At 38.7% G+C, this 27,766-nt stretch overlaps 1 protein-coding gene across 1 annotated transcript in view; it reads right to left on the bottom strand.

Annotated features, from left to right (window-relative positions):
- The window catches only part of LOC136862998 (V-type proton ATPase 21 kDa proteolipid subunit c''), an 89,963-nt gene that overhangs the window by 7,478 nt on the left and 54,719 nt on the right, over nucleotides 1-27,766 (bottom strand). The window contains exon 6 of the mRNA XM_067139317.1: nucleotides 7,184-7,299. Within this exon, the coding sequence (XP_066995418.1) occupies nucleotides 7,184-7,299 (116 nt within the window). The remainder of the gene's footprint in view (nucleotides 1-7,183; nucleotides 7,300-27,766) is intronic.

Below are 27,766 nucleotides of genomic sequence, written 5' to 3'. Positions count from 1 at the left end.
CTTAGGCACTTGAATGTCAGAATACTTTTATATTCTTAAGTTAAGGTATGTTTGATACACGACTGGCCGGGATAAATCCAGCTCCATGTCCTGACGGCCAACACCATGACTGCTTAAGGTAGATCCCTTTGTCCGTCCAATGCCGAGGAATAAAAAAAAAAAAAGTACTGTGATTTTTTGATACTATGTAGGGATGTTATCACTTTAACAGAAGGGGATAAATTTATTGATAATGGTCACAACTGTAGAACATGGGCCGCTTCCCATTTCCATGATTTAGTTTTAAATATGATAGAGGGACATATTTAAATGTAAATAATGGGTTAAATCATTAATTAAATATTGGTTTTGTATATAATTTACTTTGGGTTTGTTATTTGTTTACTTGTTGTGTTTGGGGGAGTATCACGCCCGCCATGTATATAGAGTTAGACTCAGCTGTGTGCTGATAGGATTTGCATATTTGCACGACCACTTTGGTCAGCGTCATATTTACCTTTCTTATTGTTAGAAATAAGGCATCTTGTTCCATTAAGTCCAGAGATATGAAATTGCTAGTGAATTTAAATGTGTGTCGTATGTGTGGGAGGTCTGCTAACAATAGATATAACTGAGATGCTAAGATTTTGCTGGTGGCGTTAAATAGCATCAAATATCAGGATTTAAACAAGAGATCTAAATGTAAACAGGTTTTTTTAAAAATCTGCTTTACGTCGCACCAACACAGATTGGTCTTATGGTGACGATAAGATATGAAAGGCCTAGGAGTGGGAAAGAAGTGGCCATGGCCTTAATTAAGGTACACCCCCAGCATTTGCCTGGTGTGAAAATGGGAAACCACAGAAAAGAATTTTCAGGGCTGCCGAAAGTGGGGTTCGAACCCACTATCTCCTGGATGCAAGCTCACAGCTACGCACCTGTAACCACACAGCCAACTCTCCTGATTGTAAACAATGTTAAAGGTTTGATTTTAAGAGGTTAAATGTTAGTGTGATTAGAAATCACTATTGCTATGCTCAGTTCATGAACCCGGTTTCCCAAGTTAAGTGAATGAAAATTTGTGTTGTGTCAGAACGTTGCCAGCAGTTATAAAGAATTCTAAATAAGGACCTAGATTTATTGTTTAAATTGTGGTTTGGGACCACGGGATAATAATCGCATGTTTGCGATCGTTAAGAGATATGGGAATGTAAAGTTACACCCTGTGATAATTCGTGGAGACTAACCTAAGAAAATAAGTCGAGTGTTGTGGGATCAAATTGAATAACATACAGAGGGACATAGTCAGGAATATTACTTTGATGTAAGAGGAAAGAAGGATTTCTGCATCAGGGATATTTTCAAATAAGCTATGATGAAATAAAGCTACCATGAGATAAATAAGGACTGAGGAACACAGAGAAAATGTTAGCATCTGAGTGACTGGAATATGAAATCATTAGCCCGTGGGACATATGTGGATTAAGACAATTACGGGGAATGCAGAGATAGCATCCCATTATGGTACAAACGAGAAGGACAGGCTGCATATAGTTATTTGAAATACTACGACCCCAGAGATAAGAGAGGTTTATTTTATGCACGAGTGATTGTATGGTGGAATGTCAATCATGACAGATTAAACGGTTTTAAATGGGACCAATAATATTAATGATGTATCAATTATCGTAAACTAATAAGAATAATAATGTCCCAATGATTGTAAACAAATACTCACAACAACAACAACATACCGATAGAGAACTTATGATCGTACGTATTGATGAGGAACATTTACTATAATGATGATGATGATGATATTTCTGGTTGCTGTGAAGCAAGGTTCACAAACCACATGATTAATACCACAGCCAGTGAATGTCAGGATTGTATGAGGTTTTAGGGACACCTTCTGAGACTTTTGTGCGTCGAACTGACAGAGTAACTCATGGTTAGAGTCTCTCCGTCAAATCCACCTTGTTGCGATAACATTCATTGGGTAGGATTCAAGGCTATATGATGGGAACAGCCATGGAGGTAAATCATCTGCAAAAACGTGGAGGCCACCTCAAGATAGGTCTGCGCTCGCGCCCACGTCTCCCCAAATGGTCTTAGGTTCAACTCATACGGGGGGTCCGTTGTTAGACCAATTCTGGTCTACGTGTCGAAGTACATGCGTCGCTGTTCGACCTCGTGTAGAGAATTCCCCCCTGCCAAAGTGGTAGGATGGTGATGGTATGATTTGTAATTTGATTCTGATTTTTCAGGTTTCGTTTGTTGTGTTTGTTGTCGTATTTGAAATTATGTCAGATCATGAATACTGCATCAGTAAGTTGAATAAATTGCTCCTTTGTGCATTTCAAAATGAAAGAGTTCCATTATATTTTTCTTGTAGTTTGTCAGTCCTGCCCATGGTAAGCAATCACGTCATCTTCCTAGTCCTAGTGTGAACTCTTTTCTTGAGATGGCCATATACACTAGATTTTTTTCAAAAAATAATCTCTAGCAATGTTAAACTTCTCTGTTAATTTATAGTGATGACATACTCTGAAGCTCATTTTATACCAATTTTATATTCATTGTTCATAAAAAATGTATTTCTTGCTATTTACACTAGGGCACTTAAGGTTGTCTATCTCCCATATTTCTAACCAAATACCTTTAACCTTTTTCAGATACAATCCACACTGCCTGCGAAATGTTTTCTAACACTTGCTTAAATTGGTCACAAGTAAGGGGTTTAATATTATACTACAATTTCAGTCTCTTCAAATTTAGTTTAACAAAATTGTTTAAAAAGTTATAAAAATTACATATTTATGGATGCCCTTTTTTCTCAGTGCTAGGAGACAGATACATGTTATTAACTTTAATTTAAAAATTAAAATCATGGAAATACCTTCACTGTGACCAAAGTAAAAGCACTTTGAATGATTTCAAATGTTTGAAAATGAATTAACAAGTAAATCACATTTAAAGTTTATGTAGCATATTTTCACTCATATGCTGTTTGGTTAACATCAGGAATCTCCTGAGACATACACAGGTCCTTCCTTGGAAGCTGTATGGTCTTCCTTCACCTTTCTCTGCCCTCTCAGGTACCTCCTCCTCATTTTGCCTTCTTGAGTAGACTTTCTAGCACTGGTTGAAATATGAAGATGGTCCAAACGTTTTGCTGAGTCTATGAACCTTCCAGGAATTATATTCATTCTTTTCATTACCTGATGCTCTTCCACAATTAAAGTGACATACAGCATCCATTACTGCTAGTTTTAATGAGGTGAGATCGGGCACTGCAGCAAAATGGCGCCATTGATTGATTGATTGACTCATTATATTGTGCCTTGCCGTGCAGACACATAGCAAGCATATCAGGAGCAGTGAGACGTTCATAAATAGGTTTCACTTCCTGTACAATATCAAAATGGGTGCCTTCTTTGACTTTGTAAGCATGTAGTTCTCTCTTAGCCTTCGACCTCTGGTAACAACTATTCCCTCTTGGTGGACATCTGTGGTGAGTCGAAAAATATTTTCTTGCTGCAAGATGGCCCATATAGTATTTTTCATTTTTTGTACACTTTCTGTATTTTCTCTTGAAAGCAATACCAAAATAATTTTGCATTTTTTCCATTTTAATTTTAGTAAGTTTGCTTTTGCCACCAAGCTTTTTATCTGTGGTGAGTATTCCTCAATTATTATTATTATTATTATTATTATTATTATTATTATTATTATTATTACAACTTCCCCCATGCGGAGGCTGCCACAAGGACAAAGTATGTCGACTACACAGTATTTTGTCTTGTATGTTACTGTTACAGCTTGAACATTTAGCTATTTCTCTACACAATCACCATTTTGGTCGATGCATTTTTGTAGACGCTGTGACATTTTTTGTATGCCCATGTCATACCAGCTCGCCGCCATCCTGTTCAAGAAGTTGTGAACCACACTCTTTCACCTCGTCGTCGGTGCTGAATCGCTTTCCAGCCAAATGTTCTTTCAACTTAGGGAACAAGTGAGTCACTGGGCGCCAAGTCAAGACTAAAGGGTGGGTGGGTGATGATGTTCCACTGAAACTGTTGCAGGAGAGCACTAAAGGGTGGGTGGGTGATGTTCCACTGAAACTGTTGCAGGAGAGCAACGGTTTGCCGGGCGAGCGTTGTCATGGAGAATGTTTACACCCCTGCTCAACATTCCTCTTCCCCGGTTCTGAATTGCCTGCCTGAGTTTTTTCAGGGCCTCACAGTACCTGTCAGCATTGTGGTCTCAGCAGGCATAAAGTTGACCAACAATACCTCTTTTCGATCCCAAACCACAGTTGTCATGGTTTTACCGGCAGACTGTGTTTGCTTGAATTTCCGCAGTTTTGGCGCAGAGGGATGCTGCTACTGGCATGATTGTTGCCTGGTCTCAGGTGTAAAGTGGAACGCCCAGGTTTCGTCACCAGTGACAACTGAGTCCATAAAGTTGTCCTGTTCGGCTGCAAAGCATTGAAGAAATGCGTGGGAAGAATCAACTCGTTGCCGCATATGGTCTTCAGTCAGCATGCGTGGCACCCATCTTGCGCACACCTTCGGTATTTCAACTTTTCTGTTAAAATTCTGTGAGCAGCGCTTCGGGAAACCTCAGGAACCAAAGTGCAGAGATCATCCAGGGTGATCCGCCGATCTTCACACACGATTTGCTCAACCTTCACGACTGTCTCGAAGGAAAGTGACGGTCTCCCGCTCCTTTGTTCGTCATGAATTTCAGTCCCAATGGCTGCAACCTCTCTACACCACTTACGAACATTTTTGACATCCATGCAAGGCTCGCCATACATTTCCATCAATTGGCGATGGATTTCAATCGGTTCAGTACCTTTTGCATTCAAAACCCAAATAACTGTGCACACTTCGCACTTGGCGGTAAAATCCAACGGGAGCTCCAATCTCAACAGCTGCCAAGCCAAGACCGAGTGCCTCAGCGTGGCGTGCGCACGTTTATATTCGAGCGCGGGAAACCAGATCAAACCAAACCACATGGCACTACAGCCCTTGAAGGGCCTTGGCCTACCAAGCGACCACTGCTCAGCCCGAAGGCCTGCAGATTACGAGGTGTCGTGTGGTCAGCACGACGAATCCTCTCGGCAGTTATTCTTGGGTTTCTAGACCGGGGCCGCTATCTCACCATCAGATAGCTCCTCAATTCTAATCACGTAGGCTGAGTGGACCTCTAACCAGCCCTCAGGTCCAGGTAAAAATCCCTGACCTGGCCGGGAATCGAACCAGAGGCCTCCGGGTGAGAGGCAGGCATGCTACCCATACACCATGGGACCGCCGAGTGCGGGAAACACTCTTCACAATATTGTGACCAGCCACAGAGTTTTGTATTTATATAACAAAGATATGATACATTTTGGTATTACCCTCATAGTTTTACCATTATATGGGTCAGCTTCTATTACTGATTTATAGCTCTTTGAGTCACCATCACCATAGTAATTAGAATATTGGAGTTGCCTTTCATCTTTGGAATGCATGAAAATTCGAACTACACCGACAGGCTCCATGTTAGGAGAAGTGCCTTTATATCACAATAAGCAGTAGAATCTGCTTTCCAGAAGAGATGTGCTGGATCATTTTTAGCATCTCTGGTATGCTTCCTACAACCCAAGCAGTCCTTGGATAAAACTTCTGTGTCCAACACTTTGCATGTATCCACGGATATAGCAGTGACAACACCCAAAAGAGAAGAAAAACTACATCCAGGTATCATCCACAATTTCACCACATTCATTCTTTCCATAACATTCTCTAACCCCATCTGCAGCTTCTTTTACTGTCAAGTTCAGTAACAACTCTGCATAGTTCCTTAATGTGGTTATGATAAGCACTGGGGTTTGGAAGGCGGTAGCATATTTATCATCGATGAAATGTTCTTGCTTCAGCATAACTCAGCCAATTTGCATCATACTGTACACCCTTCTGTTCACTTCAAAAGATTGGCCTTGTTCTGGAGATATGTAAATGTAATCTGTCATGGGACCACAAAATTTACAACACAAGGACAGTTTTGAAGCCGAACCCTTTTGCAATGATTGATCAGGCACTATATCAATTCCATTACAACTGCGATACTCAGAACAGGCTACCACAGCCAATAACATTTGTAAAGAGTGTAAATGAAATAATATAAGTGTTATCACTACTACATTCCTTGCTAAATTTGCCAGTCAGTAATTTTCTGTACGAAGCCCATAGAATATGCTATACTTAGTCACTTATTTTCTCTCCTAGCACTCACTTCATCAGTGTTCTGATTGTTTACATTATTAGAATACTGATTACCATGGAATTTCTTTTTCCTTTTATCTCTGTTTCTTGATCTGCAACCCATTTTTATCCATGAGTACACAGAAACCATTATTCTTCATTAATACACAAGAAGTTTTGATTGTTTCTATTTTATAAAATACAGACATGTGTTGTATTCTGGTGGTATGCACATGCACTAGTATGAAACAAATGAACAATATGCTACTTGCTGGAAACCAACGTGAATTTTAACAGCAATTCAATTTCAGCTCGATAGGTATTTTAGAGATCTGCAGATACGCCAGACAAGACGGAGGTAGAGACTGTGATAGCAGCTAAGGGCAGACCTGCATCATATTAACACCATAGCAACTCCAGTTAAACCAGTACCTAGGGTGTCCAGTTATTAATTGCAATGTAGTGCAGGGCCTATGTTATGCATAGTTTTAATGCTCATAAATTAACACATTGTAGAAGTGTATAAAATTTTAAGCAATAATTGTTCTCCAAAGGGTCTTTGTATGATAAAACTCTTAAAATGTTGAAAGCCAAGTTAGAAAATGTATTAAGCGATCCAAATATCAATCTTGATCAGACAAGCAGTCAAGTATCTCACTAGGCTTACTCCCTGTTTTGATCTGAAAGCCTTAGAGAACTCAACTAAAGATAAGTAAATTCAGATTCATATCAAGAAAGTCTAGCATTTTGAACCGTATAAATATGACTTTCCTATAAATTAATTCATATATCTTCACAGCATTTTGTAATACAAGGAGAGAACCCAACAGACAATGAATTCCAATAAAAATGTACAACCTCATTTTAATAGGCTATACAGTTAACTCAGGAAAAGAGGAAAGTCCAAGTAAAATCTCAAAAGTATGGGAAATACACATTCCACTTACCATATAAATGCCCACAATTAAACCAAATAATCCAATAGCACTACCAAAAATTTCCACAATGAGGATTTTAACAAAGAGTGCAGAATTGGCAGCATCTGCTAAAGCTGCTCCCGAACCTGCAACAAAGAAATAATTAACTTACATTAGTAAGCATAATGCTCATGAAGGAAATTAAAGAATTCTCCCTGAAAATTAAAATCAAAAGTCCAAATGTTAACTCCGAAATCAGTTAAAACTCTTGATGTAGGACATGTACTATGTGATACATATAATCAAAATCGTCATCATCATCATCCATCATCATCAACATGAATGTCCCACTCCAGTCGCCCGGGTGTGGTTAACAAGCCTCCTCCACTCCTTTCTGTCCTTCCACTTTTCCTGCTCCATCACTTCCGCCACATTCAATACAACTTCTCTAATGTCCTTCCAAATCTGATCGATTCACCTTCTTCTCGGTCTTCCAACTGGTCTCTTTCCTTTAACTTTTCTTCCTTCTTGCTACCTGTTCCTTTCCCAATTTTTTTTATTTTTAATTTTTTTTACATGCCAGAACCATCTCAGTCTTGCTTTCTGTATGTTCTGTACTAACTGTTCTATATTTAGCCCTTCTCTAATTTTAATATTTTGGATGCTATCTATTCTTGTCTTTTTAACCGATGTTCTTAAAAATTTCATTTCTACTGCTTGGATCTTACTATCTTTTCTCTTACCAGCGTTTCTAGTCCGTATGTTACAATTGGTATGAAATACTGTTTATATAATGGTAATTGAGGAGAGTTTTTTCAAAGGATAAATGCAAAAAAATTTGAACTTGAGTTATCATGCTAATGTTATCAGTCTGACCTTGCCCACCATCCTGCGCAATCATCTTTTGCATAAGCCAATATTTGCCATGTATACAAGTGGTTGAAATCACTAGGTTTTTGCAAAAGTTTATATATGCTCTCGGAAAGTTAAAAGCAAAAATCAATAAATGCAGTTAACTATTAATCACGTGACATTCTCATGGATAATTGAAAGTGTTATTCTATGGAACAATGGAACGCCGGACTTCATTATTTAAAGGATGTATTCTTGGAACTGCATGCCCCATGTTCCCGCTATTAGCCCTCATTGTCGTTGACAAAATGAAACACTTCTTGATAAGTTATAAACAAGTTACTGTGTGAGGATCTATTTCATTCTACAACAGTATGAACAATGAATCTGAAGATTCTGAAGCTGGCGTGCCGGATCAGGAATGTGTCGGTGGAAGAAAGTCTAGATACAAGAAGATAGTACCTGGAAAGCTGGCGAGAACTATAAACGAACCTAATATTAAATGGATTCATGGACTCAAAGACTTGCCCACAAGTACAGAAATTAAAAGGTTGAAACAATGCAAAGCTGCTGAACTCTGCTATGAAGATATCACAGAATTCCATCATTGTGTGACTTCTTTAAACAAGATCGATCAAGACAAGTTTCTACTGAAGTATATGTACATTTCCACATCTCAATGCAGGGTAGTGAACATTGAAAGTGCTAGGAAGAAGAAAACTGTTTCTGTGAAGTACAGCATTACAAAGAAAACTGGTGAAATACTTCCTGTCTCTGCTGCAGATTTTCAAGGAATTTCTAGCATGTCAAAGGACAGATTATCTTACCTGGCTAGTAGGTTTCATCATCCTGGGAAGTTACCTAAGGAAAATCAAGGTGGTGACAGAACAGGCAAGGACCACAAGGACACAACAGTTGCCATTAATGGTGATGCTTGTTGTTTAAAGGGGCCTAACATCTAAGGTATTTTTCCATTATCGTTCACATTGTAAATATCAAGTCTATTGTTGATCTATTCGGTCTAAAGCCATATTGTTCTTCCTCTGTGTTTCTATTATATCCCTCCCTATGTGATAATAGAGTTATACCTCTATAATTTTCACATTTCTTCCTAGTTCCTGTTTGAACAATGGTACAATGCTTCCTTGTTGTCAATCTTCAGGTATCCTTCCATATAGCACTGAGGGCTTGGTATAGCCACTGTAGTCCACTGCTTCCTGCTGCCTTAATCATATCAGCATTGAATTCGTCTTTTCCACATGCTTTACCTTTGGTCATTGCTTGCACTGCCCTGGGACAGTAGATGTGCTCAGCTGTTAAATCCAGTAGCACAAGTGTGTATTCAAGTTCAGCTATATGAAGTATGTCGAGAGGTGAAAAAATCACAGCATTCATTTTTATTTAAAGCAAGAATGATATAAATAGCATTTCATAGCATTAATTGAGTCCCTGAGTAAGAGAAGGGGCTAACCTACAGAAACAGTTTTGAAATAAGGTTTTATTAGATTATACAAAACACACAACAAAATGTAAAATTTAAATAAATACATATCAGTATAACTCTGAAAATTAAAAGTAGAATAAAATTCCATGTTTAGTCATTAATAAAACTATATTAGTTTAAAAATAACACTATGCAAAGAAGGTAATATTGAAAATTATTAGCATTCTTTTTTTTTCCTTCTTCTTCTTGGTGTTCATTGTCAAGATGTTCATTTACTATCTTAGTAGTTGGTTTAAGGTCTAAATATAGTCCACGATTCACTGCTGGAACGAATGGCATAGACTCAGCAAATCTCTGTGTTTGAAGTGATTAATATCCCTTCCTGATGGATACAGGGTAGTCAGGTTTTCCACTGCTTGTTTTTAACCGATCCTTTCATAACTGTGTTTTTTTTTTTGCTAGATTGTTTTTTAATATCTTCATTTTTGTCCATGACTCTGAATGTGAGTATGAGAACTTAAGGAACTAGAAATATGGCTTGTCTTTTGTTTCTTTTATTATTATTTCTCTACTCAGTACTCTTCTACGTTCAACACTTAGTTCACTTAATTTGTACTTCACTACAATGTTTAAGAGTATTTTTAAATCCTTGAAGTCTGCACATTCCATATCCACTACCGTAGATGGCTTTTTGACCCAGGCACTTTTAATAATATTTCCCCACTATTCGGAAATGTAAACATAATCAACTTGTTGAGACTTTTTCTCTATCATTCCGAAATCACTTCACTCGGCAAAATGCGTGGTCAGGCAAAAGAAATGAATGTTTTATTTCATCAAACTTCCCCATATGTACCAAAATGTAATACAAAATAAAGATAACCAAATTCTTATTTTGGCCACTTCAAGAATCTGAGAAGAACCAGAGTTTTCCTTTGTTTTGTGTTATCTGGTTGTCAGCCAACATTTTTAGTAAGCATGAACCTATTTCACAGGATCCCCGAGAAGCAATGTTTCCACATAAACATGATACCAGAATAATCATTGCAGACATGAACACCTAGATTATACCACCACAGCTGCCTGAGATAGAACACATTTTCTGGAGGTATTTTAGGTGAAGATAATGCCTGCTGTTATTCGTATGTGATAAGTACTCGTAAGTAGGACATTAAAGAGTCTTTTCTGGCATCGGTTACAGTTCTGCATCCTGGTTCTGCTTTTTTTTTTAATGATGCCTAACTGCAAATATGTATTTGTTATATGAAAGGGGTGGGCCTACGTTACACTGTTTCTAGTATTTTTTTCATATAGTGTGTGCATTTAAGAAACTGATGCCACTGATCTTATGTAGCTCTTGTGTGTGTTTTTCTTTCTACTACAGTGGCTAACATACCTAGGAAACAATATGTTTACACACAAAATTAAATTGACAAGGTTGTTTTTTTCTTCCAACTCTTCCCATTTCTTCCTCTTTTGTCCTGACATGGTACTGATGGAATGGAAAAAGAAAGTTTGTAATACTCACAGCACTTAACATTAGCCTTTTCATTGTTCAATGTATACTTAAATCCTTCACCCATTCTCTTAGCTGGAAAAAGTTTCTTAGTTTTATCACTTACATAAGCTTCACCACTATTTCTCAACCTCTTAAGTACAGACCTCTTCCAGTTTTCTCTGTTTCAATTATATATTTTTTATATTTACTCACATTAACACGTTCAATGTTGAGGGACTGGATCCGGCCCCTAGCACACTTCCCGCCAGTGCGCGTGACCCGGATCCGGCCTGCGTTGCCATGCCATTTCTAAGCAGTCAGTGTGAGCTCAGCTCTTGACCAAGACACATAGTATGTCGTACGCACCTTGAGTAGTAGTGGCGTGATATATTTTCGCTCGCCGCTCACATCTTTTGGTGATTTTTTTTACGATTGTGGCAATAGTGGGCCTATGTTATAATTTTGAATTATATTTAAATTGTTTTTATTGTGAGTGTGTGATGGCTCATTGTCGAGTTGATTTGTCCGGCAGTGATGATAAGTTTACGAGTGAAGGAAGTGCTTGCTGATTCTGAAACGGAAAGTTCGGAAAGTGAGGACGAACCAGAACTCAATCCAACCTGGTCAAATTGAACATTCGGCTAGAAGAATATATCATTTAGCAAAGAAAACAAACTGCTAGTGCCGATACTGGGAGAAAACAAGCCAACTGACTGGTTTCTATTGTTGCTTCATAATTCTTTGGAATTTGTTTGTCATGAGACAAACAATTATGCGTTAAGAACTACCTGTAGACAGTTGCAATACTTAATTTGAATTAATAAAGTAATTAACATATTTTTATTGAATCAGCGCTTTGCAGAGTAGTGGGTGAGCAGTAACGTCATCGCGTCAGTGGAATCCCCTAAGATATGACTAATACCGGGTTGATTGAGTGACGCGTAAAGAAGTGCCTGTGAGAGCGTTGCTACCAGTAAAGTTTTCGAGATGCTATAACCACGTGTAGCAAGCCTATACGAGTATGTATGCGTGTGCGGCAAGTCATTCTAATTCTAATTCTGTGTGTTTCTCATTTGGACAGGTGTGCGGGACCTATATACTTTGCGCAGTTTCCTATGCGATGTTCTATTGTTCTTGTGTATCCATTATGGGCCAAGCACAAAGGAGAACTTGCACATTATGAGATGGAAGGATGTCAATGTCAATAAACTAAATACATTTTTGGGTTTGCTGATTCATATAGGAACATTACGAATGAGCAGACTCCAAGATTATTGGAAAACTCACAGGCTTTTCAACGTTCCTGCGTTTCGACAGTATATGAGCCGGGATCGTTTTCTACTTATATTATGATGCCTACACTTTTCCCCGGCTAGACCTATCAATGATCCCTAACCCCAGTCATTAGACAGGCTGGAAAAAGTGAGACAAATTATTTATTTTTTCAACAAAAATGTCTAGTATTTATTATCCATCATGGGAACTGTCCATTGATGAAGCTATGGTACTTTGGCGGAGTCGCTTGATTTTCAAGCAGTATATAAAGGGGAAACGGCATAAGTATGGCATAAAATTTTATGCTCTAAACGAACCTGAGGGCCTCACTTTCAAATTTATTGTGTATGCCAGAGCCAACGACCAGCTGTCTGGGAAAGAACACTCTACAAAAGAGGTCATGCATCTTTTGGAGCAACTTCTGAATAATGGCCATGACGTGTTCATGGACAATTATTATAATAGTTTTGCCCTAGCGTCTAAGCTGCTGTCAGAAAACACAAGTACAGGAACACTCCGAGCTGACAGGCAGCACAACCCTCCAATTGTGAGGACGGCAATACTGCCTAAAGGTTGAACTATCGCTCAGTACGCCGGGGGAATTATGGTGGGAGGGACAAGCGAGTGGTACAATACATTTCCTCACAATTTGAGAGCACAATGGTCACTGTCACAAATAAAAGGGGCCAAGAGAAAGAAAAACCTTTGCCAACAGTGCAATATAATGCACGATGAAGTGTGTAAATAAGGTTAGGGATGCTCTTCGTAAAGAAGGTTGCATCCGTACGTAGAGAAAGTAGTCTTACTTTTCTTTACCAGATTAGGATTTTCTTCTTTAACAGTAGAGAGTGTAGTGGAACTCTTACCTGGAGGTATGTTAAGAAATGTATATAGTGAAAATAATTTTGTTGGTGGCATTTAGTGGTTTGTATATTTGCCCTTTTGTAAAAGGCAAACACGAGTTGGTCTCGTCAAGTGATTTTTTTTTTTTTTTTTTTTTTTTTTTTGTTGGTGGTTTTAGTGGTTTGTATAATTGCTCTTTTATAAATGGCAAACACGAGATGGTCTCATCAAGTAATGATTTTTGTTGGTCGTAGTTGTTTGTAATTTGCCTTTGTAAATGGCAAACACGAGTAGGTCTGGTCAAGTAATGATTTATTGTTGGTGGTTTTTAGTTGTCTGTATATTTGTCCTTTGTAAACGGCGAACAGGAGTTGGTCTCATCAAGTGATGATTATTGTGGTATTTGTCATATATATTTTTATTTATTTTGGGAGTAAAGTCATGGAATGAAATATGCAATAAATCTTTTATCAGTAGAGTAAGGATGAACCTGGCATGCTACCCAAATTCAATTTCAGGGGTTAAACAGCAACATGAAAGGTTGTAAAGTAAGTCTGGAGCTTCGTCAGCCTGATGACCGCCGCCTTGGGAGAGGCAGTTGCTCGTTGCTCTACAGAGTTAATTATTCCAGCAATTGTTTTGCGGGTGGCACCCAAACTTGTTATTTATACTTATTTTAGTCACCGTTTATTCATTTCATATTTTCAATAGCTTGCAGATGTTACAAACTCAAGGCATAACATCCTTTCGAAAGGAAAACCCTTCGCTGGTAGAAAAATTTTTTTATCCACAACATGCAATTGATCATCAATGCTTTCCACTTATACAATATGCACAATACCAAGCTTGGAAATCCGAAAATGGTTTTATACGACTTTTGCCTACAAATAGTGGAATCACTTCTGCCATCCCGTCAAGCAGAGGTAGTGCGCACTCCTCTGAGAAAGAACAACTTACATTGGTTGGTGAAAAATGATGAGCGAGACTCCAAAGGAGGAACCAAGCTCAAAAAGTGCAGGGTCTGCTATAAAGCAGGCAGTAAAAAACAATCAACTTTTGTCTGATCTGGCTGTCCAGATTTGCCGGGGCTTTGCCCAGTTGGGTGCTTTCACAAGTACCACAAAGACATGTAAGTGGACTGAACAGTGGATGGTGGGTGGAGCTGTAAATTATTGAACATAGTGAAAAAACAACATTAATAAAATTAAATGTGGTTTTTACAGTTTTCCAATTTATAACATGTCATAAACAGTAATTATTGTAATATATTTCATTATAAGATTTTCAGTAAAATAGTGATGAGTGGTGTAGCACACGGTGCTGAGGGGCCGAATCCAACCCAAAGACTTAAGACGTCTTCAGAAATTTTAATTTAGGCATGTATCATCCTTATAGGCACGTTTGGATTTTTGACAACATATGGTAAGTTTTATATAATTTTTTTCATTTTCAGCTTTTGAGGGTGGGAATGTGTAATTTGCATAGCAGCGAACGTGTTAAAGCCATTGTTTGTACCACCATACCTGCCAACTTCACAAAACCAAAACTCAGGAGATTTTGATATGAAAATCAGGAAAAATCAGGAGAAAAATTGGTGAAAACTGCTTATTCTACATGTCTTGCACAATACAGTACTATGATATTTATAACACATTGTCTCAAAGCCCGACTGTTGCTGAAACGAGGCTACAAGGCTAAAATTTACACATCTCTATTACCTCACAGGAAGTATGTGAGTGAGATGATCAGTCTCTGATAAGCCTTCCGAATATAGTATGAACTCGTGATCCACATGTGTGAATCAGTCATGCACTTAAGTGCCATTACTTAGCAAATGCATAGATTAATATAATGCATCAAGCACCTGCGCGACTATGCAAAGCGCAATGCTATTTGTATAAAATAACTAGCCGTTGTGCCCGTGCTTCGCAACGGAATTCTCAGAAAGACTGTCCTAATAGTTTTCCTAACTGAAGTTAACAAAGGTCAGTACGAATGTCATGATTAAAAGTAATGCTGTCATATGAAATATTCTATAAAATGAAAAACAGCACATTTTCTCACTTTTAAAGAAAAGTACTAGTGTCGATCTAACGGTTCAAAGTTCCAGAGCTAGAATGACCAGGCCACAGAGAGCCGCAAACACTGCTGTGTCATTATTCCATTTAAGATGATACTTGTTGTTTAAAGGGATCTAACATCTAGGTTATCGGACCCTAATGGTACAAAATGAGACTAAATGTAATGACAATTTAAAAGTCCGAAATCATCACGTGATGGTGAAGAATGAATGGACGGATATAAATTTAAAACAATTAGTGGACCTGACCCGCAAGGCCCCACATTCCCAGAAACTAGCGTTAATCAATCGTATTACTGACCAAGGGACTGCTTTAGAGCACAATCCTGAATAGATGACAGTTCTAGTCTAAAGAGGTCAAAAATCCAGGTCATCAGCCTCTCATAATGGTACTTATTGCTAGGAAAGTAGAACCATGGTATTTGTCATGTTGCGGTACTAATCAAAAGTAGCGTACACTCGCGGTATTCCACACATTATGGTACTACTCAAAGGTAATGCAATGCGCATGTGTAACACAGACCTATGGTGTTTCTCACACTGCGGCGCCATTTACAGGCAACGCAAACCTATAGTGTTCCTCACATAGGTGTACGAATCACAGGGACTCGTACTATCCCGTGGTGTTTCTCACATAGTGGGAACCAATCATAGGTAAGACAGACCCATGGTGTCGCTCAGAGTGGTACTAATCACAGGTACTGTAAAACTCACCCCGATTCACACACTGTCACTATTAATCACAAACCTATTGTGTACCTAACATGGTGGTACTACGCACAAGTAAAATCGACCTATAGTGTTCCCTGCATTGTGGTCCTAAAAGTAGTCTCATGGTTCTAATTCAAACATCCCTAGGTCGCCCCTTTTATTCGCCTCTTACTACAGGCACAGGATACCGTGGGTGTATTATTCGCCTGCATCCCTCACCTGGTGGGGAGTGTGTGGTCTGCGAGAGCTATTTCACTTCGCTCAAGTCCGCTGGCAAGCCGGTTAGGACCCCTATCCCCTACGTGGGAGTATAACCTCTCCCCCCTGCTACACCAGCGTAGTAGGTTTGTAGTTATTCCTTTTAAGTGTGCATACTGCTCATTCCAATCACTGCCTCAGAGTAGGGATCGAATAGCTGGAATACTATGATGATCCAGTGTGTTACATACCAGTAGAATCAGAAAATTTATGAAACAGAGGAATGGCATACTAAAAAAGAGAGAGATCTAACTCCCCAGCTACTTCCCGCCAATATTCAAGCAGGCCTAGTACAGGTACACAGCAGTAATCCCATCACAACAAACAATGGTCAATGTAATGTTATTGATGATCAATTTTGTGAGCTGTCTATATTGCAGGCCTTCACATTTAGTTTTCTTCCAACTCTGTGATATTAGAGCATCTAATGTAAAGCGAGTCCTCCTTTCTTTTATGACTCCCTCTAGTGTTGTTATTCAAGCAATCGTTCCTTCACGACTTTTTTTCGAATTCTTATAATCATCTTCACGATATTATTATAGTCAGTACGGTAAAACTGAATAAGACATAAATAATAAAAAATTGTACTCTCTCTTGCGTAATGTAGTACTTTTCAATATGACCAATTAGATAGGTAATTAAAAATTAAATTTTTGCACCTTTCCCCAAACTACAATTTCGAACAGGGTGAATAAAATTATTTATAGCATAAACTGTAGTTCCTTATTCCCCAACTTTACATACCGATTTTCATTAAATTCTGTTCACCCATTTTCTCGTACCTCGGGGCTGATATGGACTTTGCAACAAAAGTCCAAATTCATGAATATCTCTTATCATAGCCGGTACGGTAAAAATGTAGAAGACATACATGACAGAAAATTTAATAATATGTAACTTTGCTTGATGATAATGCTTGCTGTTTTAAGGGGCCTAACATCGAAGGTCATCTGCCCCAATATGTAACTTTAATTATGTATAGTATTTAATGATAGGGCCAATAATAACAACAAATATGTGAGAATTAAATTTTAGGCCTTCCCCTAAACTACCATTTCACTCAGCGTGAACACAATTATTTATGGCCTGGATTGTAGCGACTTATTCCCCGACTTCATATACCGATTTTCATTCAATTCTCTTCAGCCGTTTTCTCGTGATGCGCATACATACATACATACATACATAGGCCTACATAGAGTCAGACATTACGGAAAATTAAAACGAACATTTCTCCCTGTTACGGTGGTCATGGCCGGTCCAGAAATATCATTCTCTTTAAATTTTGAGCAATCTACCGATACTCTTATTTTATTTATATTGAGATAAATTAAAATTAGTAATTAGTCAGAATTGTCTCCTAAAATCTCTAGAAAAGTCGCTAGTCGTTATCATTGAAATTCTGTCACAAAATTACTAAAAGACTCCGTATCTAGCGACTTGTCTCTAGAATCGACTAGACTGATGTGAACGAACACGAACATAGCACGCGAGAACGAGAGATTGACGATCGATATACGTGTCGCGATATACAGGTTTCAATATACTGTACATCGCACATTCCTCGCATTAAAAAACGTAGGTATTTCGTTTGAAAGCGGCCAATGAGCGAAAGACTTCTGGCCGCTGGCATAAAAAATCTGAAATGGCGGGATTTGAAAACAAATGTTTGAAGTTCACCAAAAAAATAAGCTAAAATTGGGAGAAATAAGAGAATAATCGGGAGGTAGAAAAAACTGTCGAAAATCGGGAAAGTTGGCAGGTATGTACCACCAACACTAACTCTACTATTTGTACCATCACAAGGCATTTTTAGGTTAGAAAAGTAACTACATGTTACTCTTCGCTCTCCACTCCAGTTGACTCAGGCATGTGGGTTAGCCCCTTCTCTTACTAACTGTACAGCTGATTCCCAAGGTCTGATTTCTGTGTATATTTGGACAGACAAGGAACTATCCCACAATCACAAGTACCATATTTACGCGTGTATAGGCCCCACTTTTCATATTAGGTTTTTTTGCTGTTGGCTTTTACGTCGCACCGACACAGATATGTCTTATGGCGACGATGAGACAGGAAATGGCTAGGACTGGGAAGGAAGCGGCTGTGGCCTTCATTAAGGTACAGCCCCAGCATTTGCCTGGTGTGAAAATGGGAAACCATGGAAAACCACATTCAGGGCTGCCGTCAGTGGAGTTCGAACCTACTATCTCCCGAATACTGGATACTGGCCGCACTTAAGCGAGTGCAGCTATCGAGCTCGGTTTTCATATTAGGATTTTGAGACAAAAAACTAGAGTGGGGTTTATACTCAGAACAAACAAAAAAGTTCTGAAAATTTTATGAAAAATGTTATAACCTTAATTGTTACATTTGCTGAATAATACTTTGGTCATCACTAGATTCAATTTCAGTACCTGATGTAGGCCTATACCACAACGCACCATCTTCCGTTCTGTCCACTGCATTAGAAATTGACATAACCTCGAAACTTTTGCGAACAATGTCTGGAGATATTTCCTTCCATGCTGCAGCAATTCATTCACAAATCAGTGAAAGGAAAGCTCTATTAAGGCATCCAGTTGGAGTACTTTCTGCTGTGCTGCTTAGCCAGTTACGGTAAAGTCATCTCAAATTTGCCTTGAAAGGGCGGTTGATAGGAACATCGAGAAGCTTCAACATTCCAGTCATTCCACCAGGAATCACCATCATATTGCACTTTTCTTGCCGAAACTTCTCCTTTAACACCATCTGTCAAATGACCTTGAAAACTGTCAAGTACAAGCATCGAACGTGGGTGTAGGAGTCTACCCGGTTGCCAAAACCGCACTATTTTTTAACCAGTCCATGAAAAGGTCTTCAGTCAACCAGCCGTTTTGTTGCAATCGAACAATAACACCTGATGGTAACTTTTCTTTAGGGACAGTCTTAAGCTTAAAAGCAGCGTATGGTATAAGTTTGTGCCCATCAGCAGTGCTTGCTAACATCACAGTGCACTCTTGTTTTTCGCACCAGCTGTACGCACCTGAACTGTACTAGCACCAAGCTCATTTATTGTCATATCACCTGGCATATTGAAAAACACAGGTGTTTCGTCAGCATTACCAAAGGGCACCAAGTTGTAATCATTCTTCTTTTGTTTCCAAAACACGTTGAGCCACTGATGTCCGCCGCTTTGACAGATCACGTCGCTTGATAAAACACCGTACCCATCTATGGCTGGCTTTGAATTCGGTGGACAAAATGTTCTGTTTACTGGCTATCTTTCGAGCTTCACGTTGAAGCATTTCAACAGATACTAAAGAACCTTGAGCTCTTATCTTGCGCACATATTCTAGTAGCTTTGTTTCCACCTGAAGTTATTTTGCTTCTTTATGCCGAAAGGCCTGCCTGTTTATATTGGTTTTTTCAAGAGATTTCTTCTGATTCATCCAACGATGAACATTCTTAGGATCAATATTGTATTTCCTTCCTGCCTTTCTCTTACTATTTTTTCTGCATATTTCACCACCTCTAATTTGAACTCTGCTGTACAACTTGTTTGTACGAGACCCATGTTCAACCTTCACACTTCCAAAACCTTAAGTGAACAATGGTTAGGTACATACAGTACCGGTAAAACCTGTCGGGTAGGTTTGCTGGGTAGAGGAAGATGGGACTACTGTACTACTCCTTCAAGGTCACGCAGTCTGGAATTCAAGGCAGCAAAACAATTTAGTGTTGACATATTTCACAGTACCTTCACCACGAAAATGTTGAACTTTAAAAAAATTTATTTTTTTGACAAAATATTATGTCTTCAACAGTGGGGCCTACACACAGGCAGGGCCTATATACACGTAAATACAGTAGTTCACAGGACTGTTAAAAGAAGCAGCACTATGCAGAAACATGACAAATCAATTTCTGAACTTCTGTGGGTTAGCCCCTTCCTTTACTCAGGCACTCAAATATTTCAAGAAAAATGCATTTGTTAGGTATAATCGATATTACTATTTTAGTAAGGCTGTTTGAGAGGGGTAAACCAAATTGAAATACACTGCCTGACAAAAAAAAGTTAAGCACCCAGGAGTGGTCCAATATTATCCTATTTTGGTATACTGTATATGCATACCATTGATCTGTGAGTAAATGATTAGATTTACAAGGATCGGTAATGTGTAGAATGCCCACCAGACTGCATTCATGATGGCACCGTCCTGTTGTTAAGTTGTTACCAGTCAACTGCTGAGAGTCACACAGTTAAGCAAGACGTGTGGAGAGGACTACTACAGTACGAAGCACCTGCGATGCCTCGCAGATGCGTTAGGCAGCCTACCCACAAATTGACAGCATTTGACACAGGCCGCATTGTGGGACTGCATGAGGCTGGTTGGTCATATCAAGCAATTGCCAGGCATGTGGGCCATTCAGATGTCAGAGTGGCAAGATGTTGGACTCAATGGGTACACGAGGGCTCCCAATCACATCGTGCAGGTTCGGGTTGACCAAGAAACACCACCCTGAGGGAGGACTGTCGTATGGTGCGCCAAGCATTGTGGGATCCCATAACTTCGGCACCCACCATCCGCGAACATGTAATGACATTGCAAGAACGTATGATTTATAGCCTCAAATGCTTGCAGCTTTGTTCAGAGATTTAAATTAAAGGGTAACACTGCACAAGTTTCAATAGTTTTTTCCTTCACTGCTTCCCAGCAAAACACCAAAACCGAATGAATTTCAGTGTTTAAATGTAACGACAATACGTGATTACTGGATTTTAGAGAACAGCAATCTAAATATAATTTTTTTTTTTTTAACAATTTGCTTCATGCCGCACCAACACAGATGGTCTTATGGCGACGACAGGATAGGAAAGGGGCAGGAGAGGGAAGATAGTGGCCGTGGCCTTAAGGTACAGCCCCAGCATTTCCTGATGTAAAAATGGGAAACCATGGAAAACCACCTTTAGGACTATAACAAATTACACTCCTAGGGACAACCACCATGTGGTCCATAGTGGACAAAATTAAAGATCACTATCGTGCATGTACAGTTTCCAGCTGTGTCGTATATAGAGAATGAGAAAGTCTGGATAAACTTGATCCAATTTAGAAAATAAAATCTGAACGGAGCTGTTTTGGGGTCATGGCTGCAAGTTTTGATATAGAATACCTACTATGTGATAGGTATTATCAAAATAAAGTATCTTCTTGCTATGAGTTTGAAACTTTGCCACCACTGAGGCAATAGATGTGCTCAGTTGTAACTCCAGCAGCAGAAAACTTGTCTCACAATGCATGGGCAATACAACTGTGAGATGCTCACGATAAGCCTTTTATGTTTGGCATTAGTAATCTTGGACTTGAATTCTGGCCAAGTGTTCTTCCACCTGAATGCATTTTTGATCATTTTGAAGCCATTTATTTTGCATATGTCATGACATTTTGAGAAAGAAAGATATTTTTCAAAGCCCGGCATCCTATTTTTGAAGTAGAAAGTGTGTCGAGGTCTACTCGACATTCAAGTGGAAAGAGTGAAGGTGATGGGCACTGTATTAAAAGTACAGAAACAACCTTTACGGTATGCAAACAAAATAAGAACGGGAGCTGACATAAACTTGGGAACATTTTGGAAGGAGTTGAGATTTTCATAAAACCAAGAGTCTTGAGATTAAAACTTTAAAACGCCAGGAAAAATGAGTATTATTTTGATGGATGGACATAATACTTCAATGGAAGACATTGTCACAGAGATCAGATGGCATTGTTAGCTAGAATCACGGGCTCACCTTCATTACGTGTTGAGTGTGTCAGGTGATTAAGCTTTACGCATGAATGACAAGGGATGCCTTTGCCTATTTACTGTCATGTTATACAACTTCCCATATCTTTTCATTTCATTAGATATTGTTAAATAAATATATCTTTCAAACAACCTAGCCAAATATCATTCCTTCATAGTTTGTTATCCCTACCTTGCCTTGCCTGATATTAAATGTCAGCAACGAGAAGAAATTAACCGCACAACCCACCTGACATCTAACCGCCTGAGGTAAGTATCATGACATCTACTGACACAGCCGAGCTGAGGCAAATGAAGAAAACAGGTATAACACTGAAGCTCTCCTGTAGAAAAAAACCCCTTCCACTAAAAGAACAAATGTCTTTACACTACTAAGTAGCACTTACAACGGCAAGCTGTTTGTCGATTTTGACAAGTCCTTTCGGTTTTGTAACGGCGAGCTGTTTGTCAATTACGATTTTGACACAAGTCCTTTCGGTTTTGCAAGGTCCCTACCATCAAATAAGTCAATAAGTCAATCGTACCATCTCAAGTCTACTCATCGTGTGTATACTAGTTTAAACACAGCTGTGTTGCATTTGACATAACTCTTACCGTACATGTTACTCGGCAAGGTCGACTTTTTCCAACCAAGCACACAAGATGGTTATTTTAATTTTCAACACCAGGGTAACAGCTCAGCTCAGATTTTAATATTGTATGAGTAACAGTTCAGCTCCAATTTTAATATTATTGGAGTAACACTCTCCAATATCATTTCATTTCATCCGTCATTCATTATTCATTGCCCCAGAGGAGTGCGACAGGCTTCGGCAGCTGCCACAATTCCCATCCTCACCGCTCGATGGGGGTTTCATTCATTCCATTCCTGACCCGGTCGAATGACTGGAAACAGGCTGTGGATTTCATGTGTAACAGCTCAGCTCCAATTTTAATATTGAATGTGTAGAAGCTCTGCTCCAATTTTAATATTGTTTGAGTAACAGCTCAGCACCAATTTTAATATTTTAATAGTACATGCACTATTCATTTTAGATTAACACCAATAGCAATGTCACATATGACAAAATTTGAGTAATTAACTAGAAATTCACTAATTATTTATAGTATTATAGACAGAGATTTTTTGCCTCTTTTGTGTTATAATATGTAATATGAACATAATACTTTTAGAAGTGTTAATTTGATTGTATTTGCACTATAATGTATATTGTCAATTTTAGTCCATCGCTGAGGGTGACCCCTAATGGGGTCGAAACTGATCCCAATGTATAAGTGATTTGACATCATATTAAATGGTATTCAATTGGTGGACCTCCATTTTAATTTCTTATTAATGTGAATGTTTGTCAATACGGATCATGATGAAGTTTATATCGTACGATAATTTGATGGTCACAGCTATCGTGTGCAGGCATTTTTATTTTAAGCTATTTAGGATGCCTGTGCATCAATTTCAATGTTCTGTTTTACTCTGCCAGATAAAGTATCAGCTTATGTTGTTATTTTAATTACTGACCGTTAATCACTACTGATCTGCATTTAGGGCAGTCGCCCAGGTGGCAGATTCCCTATCCGTTGTTTTCCTAGCCATTTCTTAAATGATTGCAAAGAAATTGGAAATTTATTGAACATCTTCCTTGGTAAGTTATTCCAATCCCTAACTCCCCTTTCTATAAACAAATATTTGCCCCAATTTGTCCTCTTGAATTCCAACTTTATCTTCATATTGTGATCTTTCCTACTTTTAAAGACACCACTCAAACTTATTAGTCTACTGATGTCATTCCATGCCATCTCTCCACTGACAGCTCGGAATGTACCAGTTAGTCTCCTTTCTCCCATGTCTTCCCAGCCCAAACTTTGTAACATTTGTGTAACGCTACTCTTTTGTTGGAAATCACCCAGAACAAATCAAGCTGCTTTTTTTTTTTTTTTTTTTGATTTTTTCCAGTTCTTGAATCAAGTAATCCTGGTGAGGGTCCCATACACTAGAACTACATTCTAGTTGGGGTCTTACCAGAGACTTATATGCCCTCTCCTTTACATCCATACTACAACCCGGATCACTCTTGTCGAGTAAACAACTGTATCACCAGAGATATTTAACACGCCGACATCATACGACATGGAGCATTGCATGGACTTTTCTTTCCCACCCTTAAGAATCTGACTACTTCTACCCTGTTTGAACCTATGATCTTGGGATCCGGAGGATGGACACTATACCACTGATCACAGAAAGAGCATTTCAAGGTAGAACACAGCAGTGACAATGATAGGAAATGATTATATATTACAAGAATGACTTGATACTACTAACTAGTCTTGAATAGTAATTCTTAAAAAGAATTTGCATTTATAGATCCACCTTTCCAATATACATTAGACTAAATACTGAAAGTAAGTGTTGAATTTAGTCATAGAAGAATTTACAGTACGTGTTTCAAACCTTATTGGGCCATCTTCAGCTAATAATAAACACTGAAATGAGATCATTAAAGCTACACAAATATATAAAATATGATAGAAATGGTGATCGAAGAGGAACCACGTATAAGCAGAAAGCTCTTAAGGATATATATGAACCCAAGACTCCAAAGAGCAAAAGCCTTACCGAAAATCCACAAAGATGGCATTCCATTAGATTGATAAGTCAATTTCAGAAATAGCCCCACTTACAGAACCCCTCAATTTATTAACAAATTCTTAATGGAACATAATATCTTCAAGCGAACATCTGTCAAAAATACAATAGAATTTTGTATTCCAGAACACTTAAGTTACAACCTTACCACACCATACATTAATTTGACGTCCCTTTTATATAAAGCCAGAAGGCTGACATACTGTCACTCACTCACTGACTTTAAAGTTTACCCACTTCCAGATGAGCTAGGGACTTGAAATTTGGCAATCTGATAGCTATTCGGCTGTAACCCAAGGAAAAATTCCAATTTTTTTAAAATTTTTGCCCCACTCCCCTAAACAAAATGGGAGACGCCATGATGCAGTGCCATACAAAATTAAAATTTGGCAAAGTTATAGCTCCTAATCTGTAACCGATGTAGAAATTGCAACAAGTTCAAATATTTATTATTTTACCCATTAAAAAGGTCAAAATATTAAGCCAAAGTTAATGACGGTGCAGACTTTCGTTTCGAGCTCTTGTGGCTGAATGGTAATTGCTATCAATAAACTGATTGCACTTTCCATCCTAAAATGAAAATATCTACAACTTTGGTCCTGTGACTTTTTGTTGTATCTCGACTCCTCCTACCTTAGATTGAGCTTCATTTTCCTGGTTTTGGTCAATTTTGTTAAATTGACATAATTTATTTTACTGTATCACACACTCATAAGACAGATATGTGCACATTCATATGAAGACCTACTTTCATTATTCTAGCTGCCTTCAATGTATGGGAAAACGGAAGGAATACATGGAAACAGTAATCGAATTTCAGCCTAATTTATGTCCCTTAAGCAATTTATAGTGGAGCCCATGAAGATACGGCATAACCTCAAACAACAAAAATTGTAGGTCGTTACATCGTCGATTTGCCCGCCAAGTTTTAAGACTGTAGCTGTCTATTAAGTTTGCAAAATTTTTCTACTTGTGAACAGTGGACGAATTTTGACATGGATCGAAACGTCACTTCTTTCTATGGTATAAATAGCAGAGGTACAACATCATGTATAAGACAACAATGTAGACGACTAAAAGGGTCGTCTGATGCCGCAATCTGTTTCTCGATACGAAGCACCCTTTGGCAGCAATAAATTTCCAAATGAAAGTCTGCACTATTCAGCGTGCACATTCCCTGACCCTATTGGCAATCTGATAACTATTAGGCTGTAATACATACATACATACATACATACATACATAATCATTATAGACTGTTATGCATTTCAGCGTTCAGTCTGTAAGCCTTTGTGAATGTACTAAAAATCCTCTATTTGCAACTAGTGCTGTGGCTTCATTTAGTTCTATTCCTCTTATCTTTAAATCATTAGAAACTGAGTCTAACCAACATCATCTTGGTCTACCTCTACTTCTCTTACCCTCCACAACCGAGTCCATTATTATCCTAGGTAACCTATCCTCCTCCATTCGCCGCACATGACCCCACCACCAAAGTCGGTTTATACGTACAGCTTCATCCATCGATTTCATTCCTAAATTAGCCTTTACCTCCTCATTTCGAGTACCCTCCTGCCATTGTTCTCACCTGTTTGTACCAGCAATCATTCTCGCTACTTTCATGTCTGTTACTTCTAACTTATAAGATATCCCGAGTCCACCCAGATTTCGCTCCCATAAAGCAAAGTTGGTCTGAAAACAGACTGATGTAAAGATAGTTTCGTCTGGGAGCTGACTTCCTTCCTACAGAATACCGTTGATCGCAACTGCGAGCTCACTGCATTAGCTTTACTACACCTCGATTCAATCTCACTAAATTACCATCCTGGTAGAACACACAACCTAAATACTTGAAATTATGGACCTGTTCTAGTTTTTTATCACAGGCTTGCCTAACTCCTGTAAGTACCCTGAACCAAGAACTCATTCTGCCATCAATTCTCACTGAAGCCCAATTGTCAACATAAATGTCTTTGACTGATTTTAATAAACTACCTTTAATTCCATAGTCCCCCAGTATGGCGAACATCTTTTCCCTCGGTACCCTGTCATATGCTTTCTCCTGGCATATAAATAAAAATTTTAACACATATGAACTAAACGATAGGAATGATATTGACCGTGCAATTATTCACCTCTATAGTAAGGTGAATAATGCACAGAAGTATATAATTCATCTCGCCAGAAATCCAGCGCACTTGTCTACGCGCGACAATGGTGCTGGTCACATTGTCAGCAATGACAATGGCAGCAGATGTAATTTACCGCCAAATAGCGGCCTTGCATCTTGCTGCGGGGTCTAGAATAATAATAATGTTATTTGTTTTATGTCCCACTAACTACTCTTTTACGGTTTTCGGAGACGCTGAGGTGCCGGAATTTAGTCCCGCAGGAGTTCTTTTATGTGCCAGTAAATCTACCGACACGAGGCTGACGTATTTGAGCACCTTCAAATACCACCGGACTGAGCCAGGATCGAACCTGCCAAGTTGGGGTCAGAAGGCAGGCGCCTTAACCGTCTGAGCCACTCAGCCCGGCAGAATAATAATAATAATAATAATGTTCTGGACCCTCGTCAGAATGTGAGGACCGCACTGGAAACGGGACCTGGCCGGGTAATGACTACAAATGCAGGCCAGCCGCGAGTTCAGTACCGCCAAGGTACCCAAGACAACACCATGCCGGATCTCCTCAAGGATTTGATCCATATTAAAAATGCTTATAGGAAAAGATGGCGAAGATTTAGGGACCCAACTGACCAGGCGGAATACCTGGAGCTAGCCCGGGAAGTACGAAATCGATTGCTGGAAGGAAAGATTGAAAAATGGGAGGAACTTTGCCGTGGTCTCTCAGAAAACGAGTCGGATCACTAATTTTGGCGTCTTAAGTGTCAATTATCGTATACTTCAAAACGTTTCTCACATACAAACTTTAAGTTGTATATGGAGGTTGGTCTTCTTTGTGCTAGATATTATCTAAGAAAACATTCTACACTTCTAATACTGTTCGACGTACAAATCACAATTTCGCAGGTTGATAACTTCTGCGTCCTTGATGTTAACTAACGTAGGGTTTAAATAATTCCTATTCTAAACCACTTAGGGGAGAATAATCATTCCTCCAAAACCATTTGATGTAAAAACTTAGGATATATTTCACGTGCCCAGTTGACAGTGAACTTTCCAAAATGTTAAGCATTCAATTATAAATTTCAGTAT

This window comes from Anabrus simplex, chromosome 2 (genome assembly GCF_040414725.1).
Source record: "Anabrus simplex isolate iqAnaSimp1 chromosome 2, ASM4041472v1, whole genome shotgun sequence".
NCBI classification, from domain to species: domain Eukaryota; kingdom Metazoa; phylum Arthropoda; class Insecta; order Orthoptera; family Tettigoniidae; genus Anabrus; species Anabrus simplex.
Note: the sequence above shows the minus strand (reverse complement) of the source record. Positions and strands in the feature narration are given on the sequence as shown.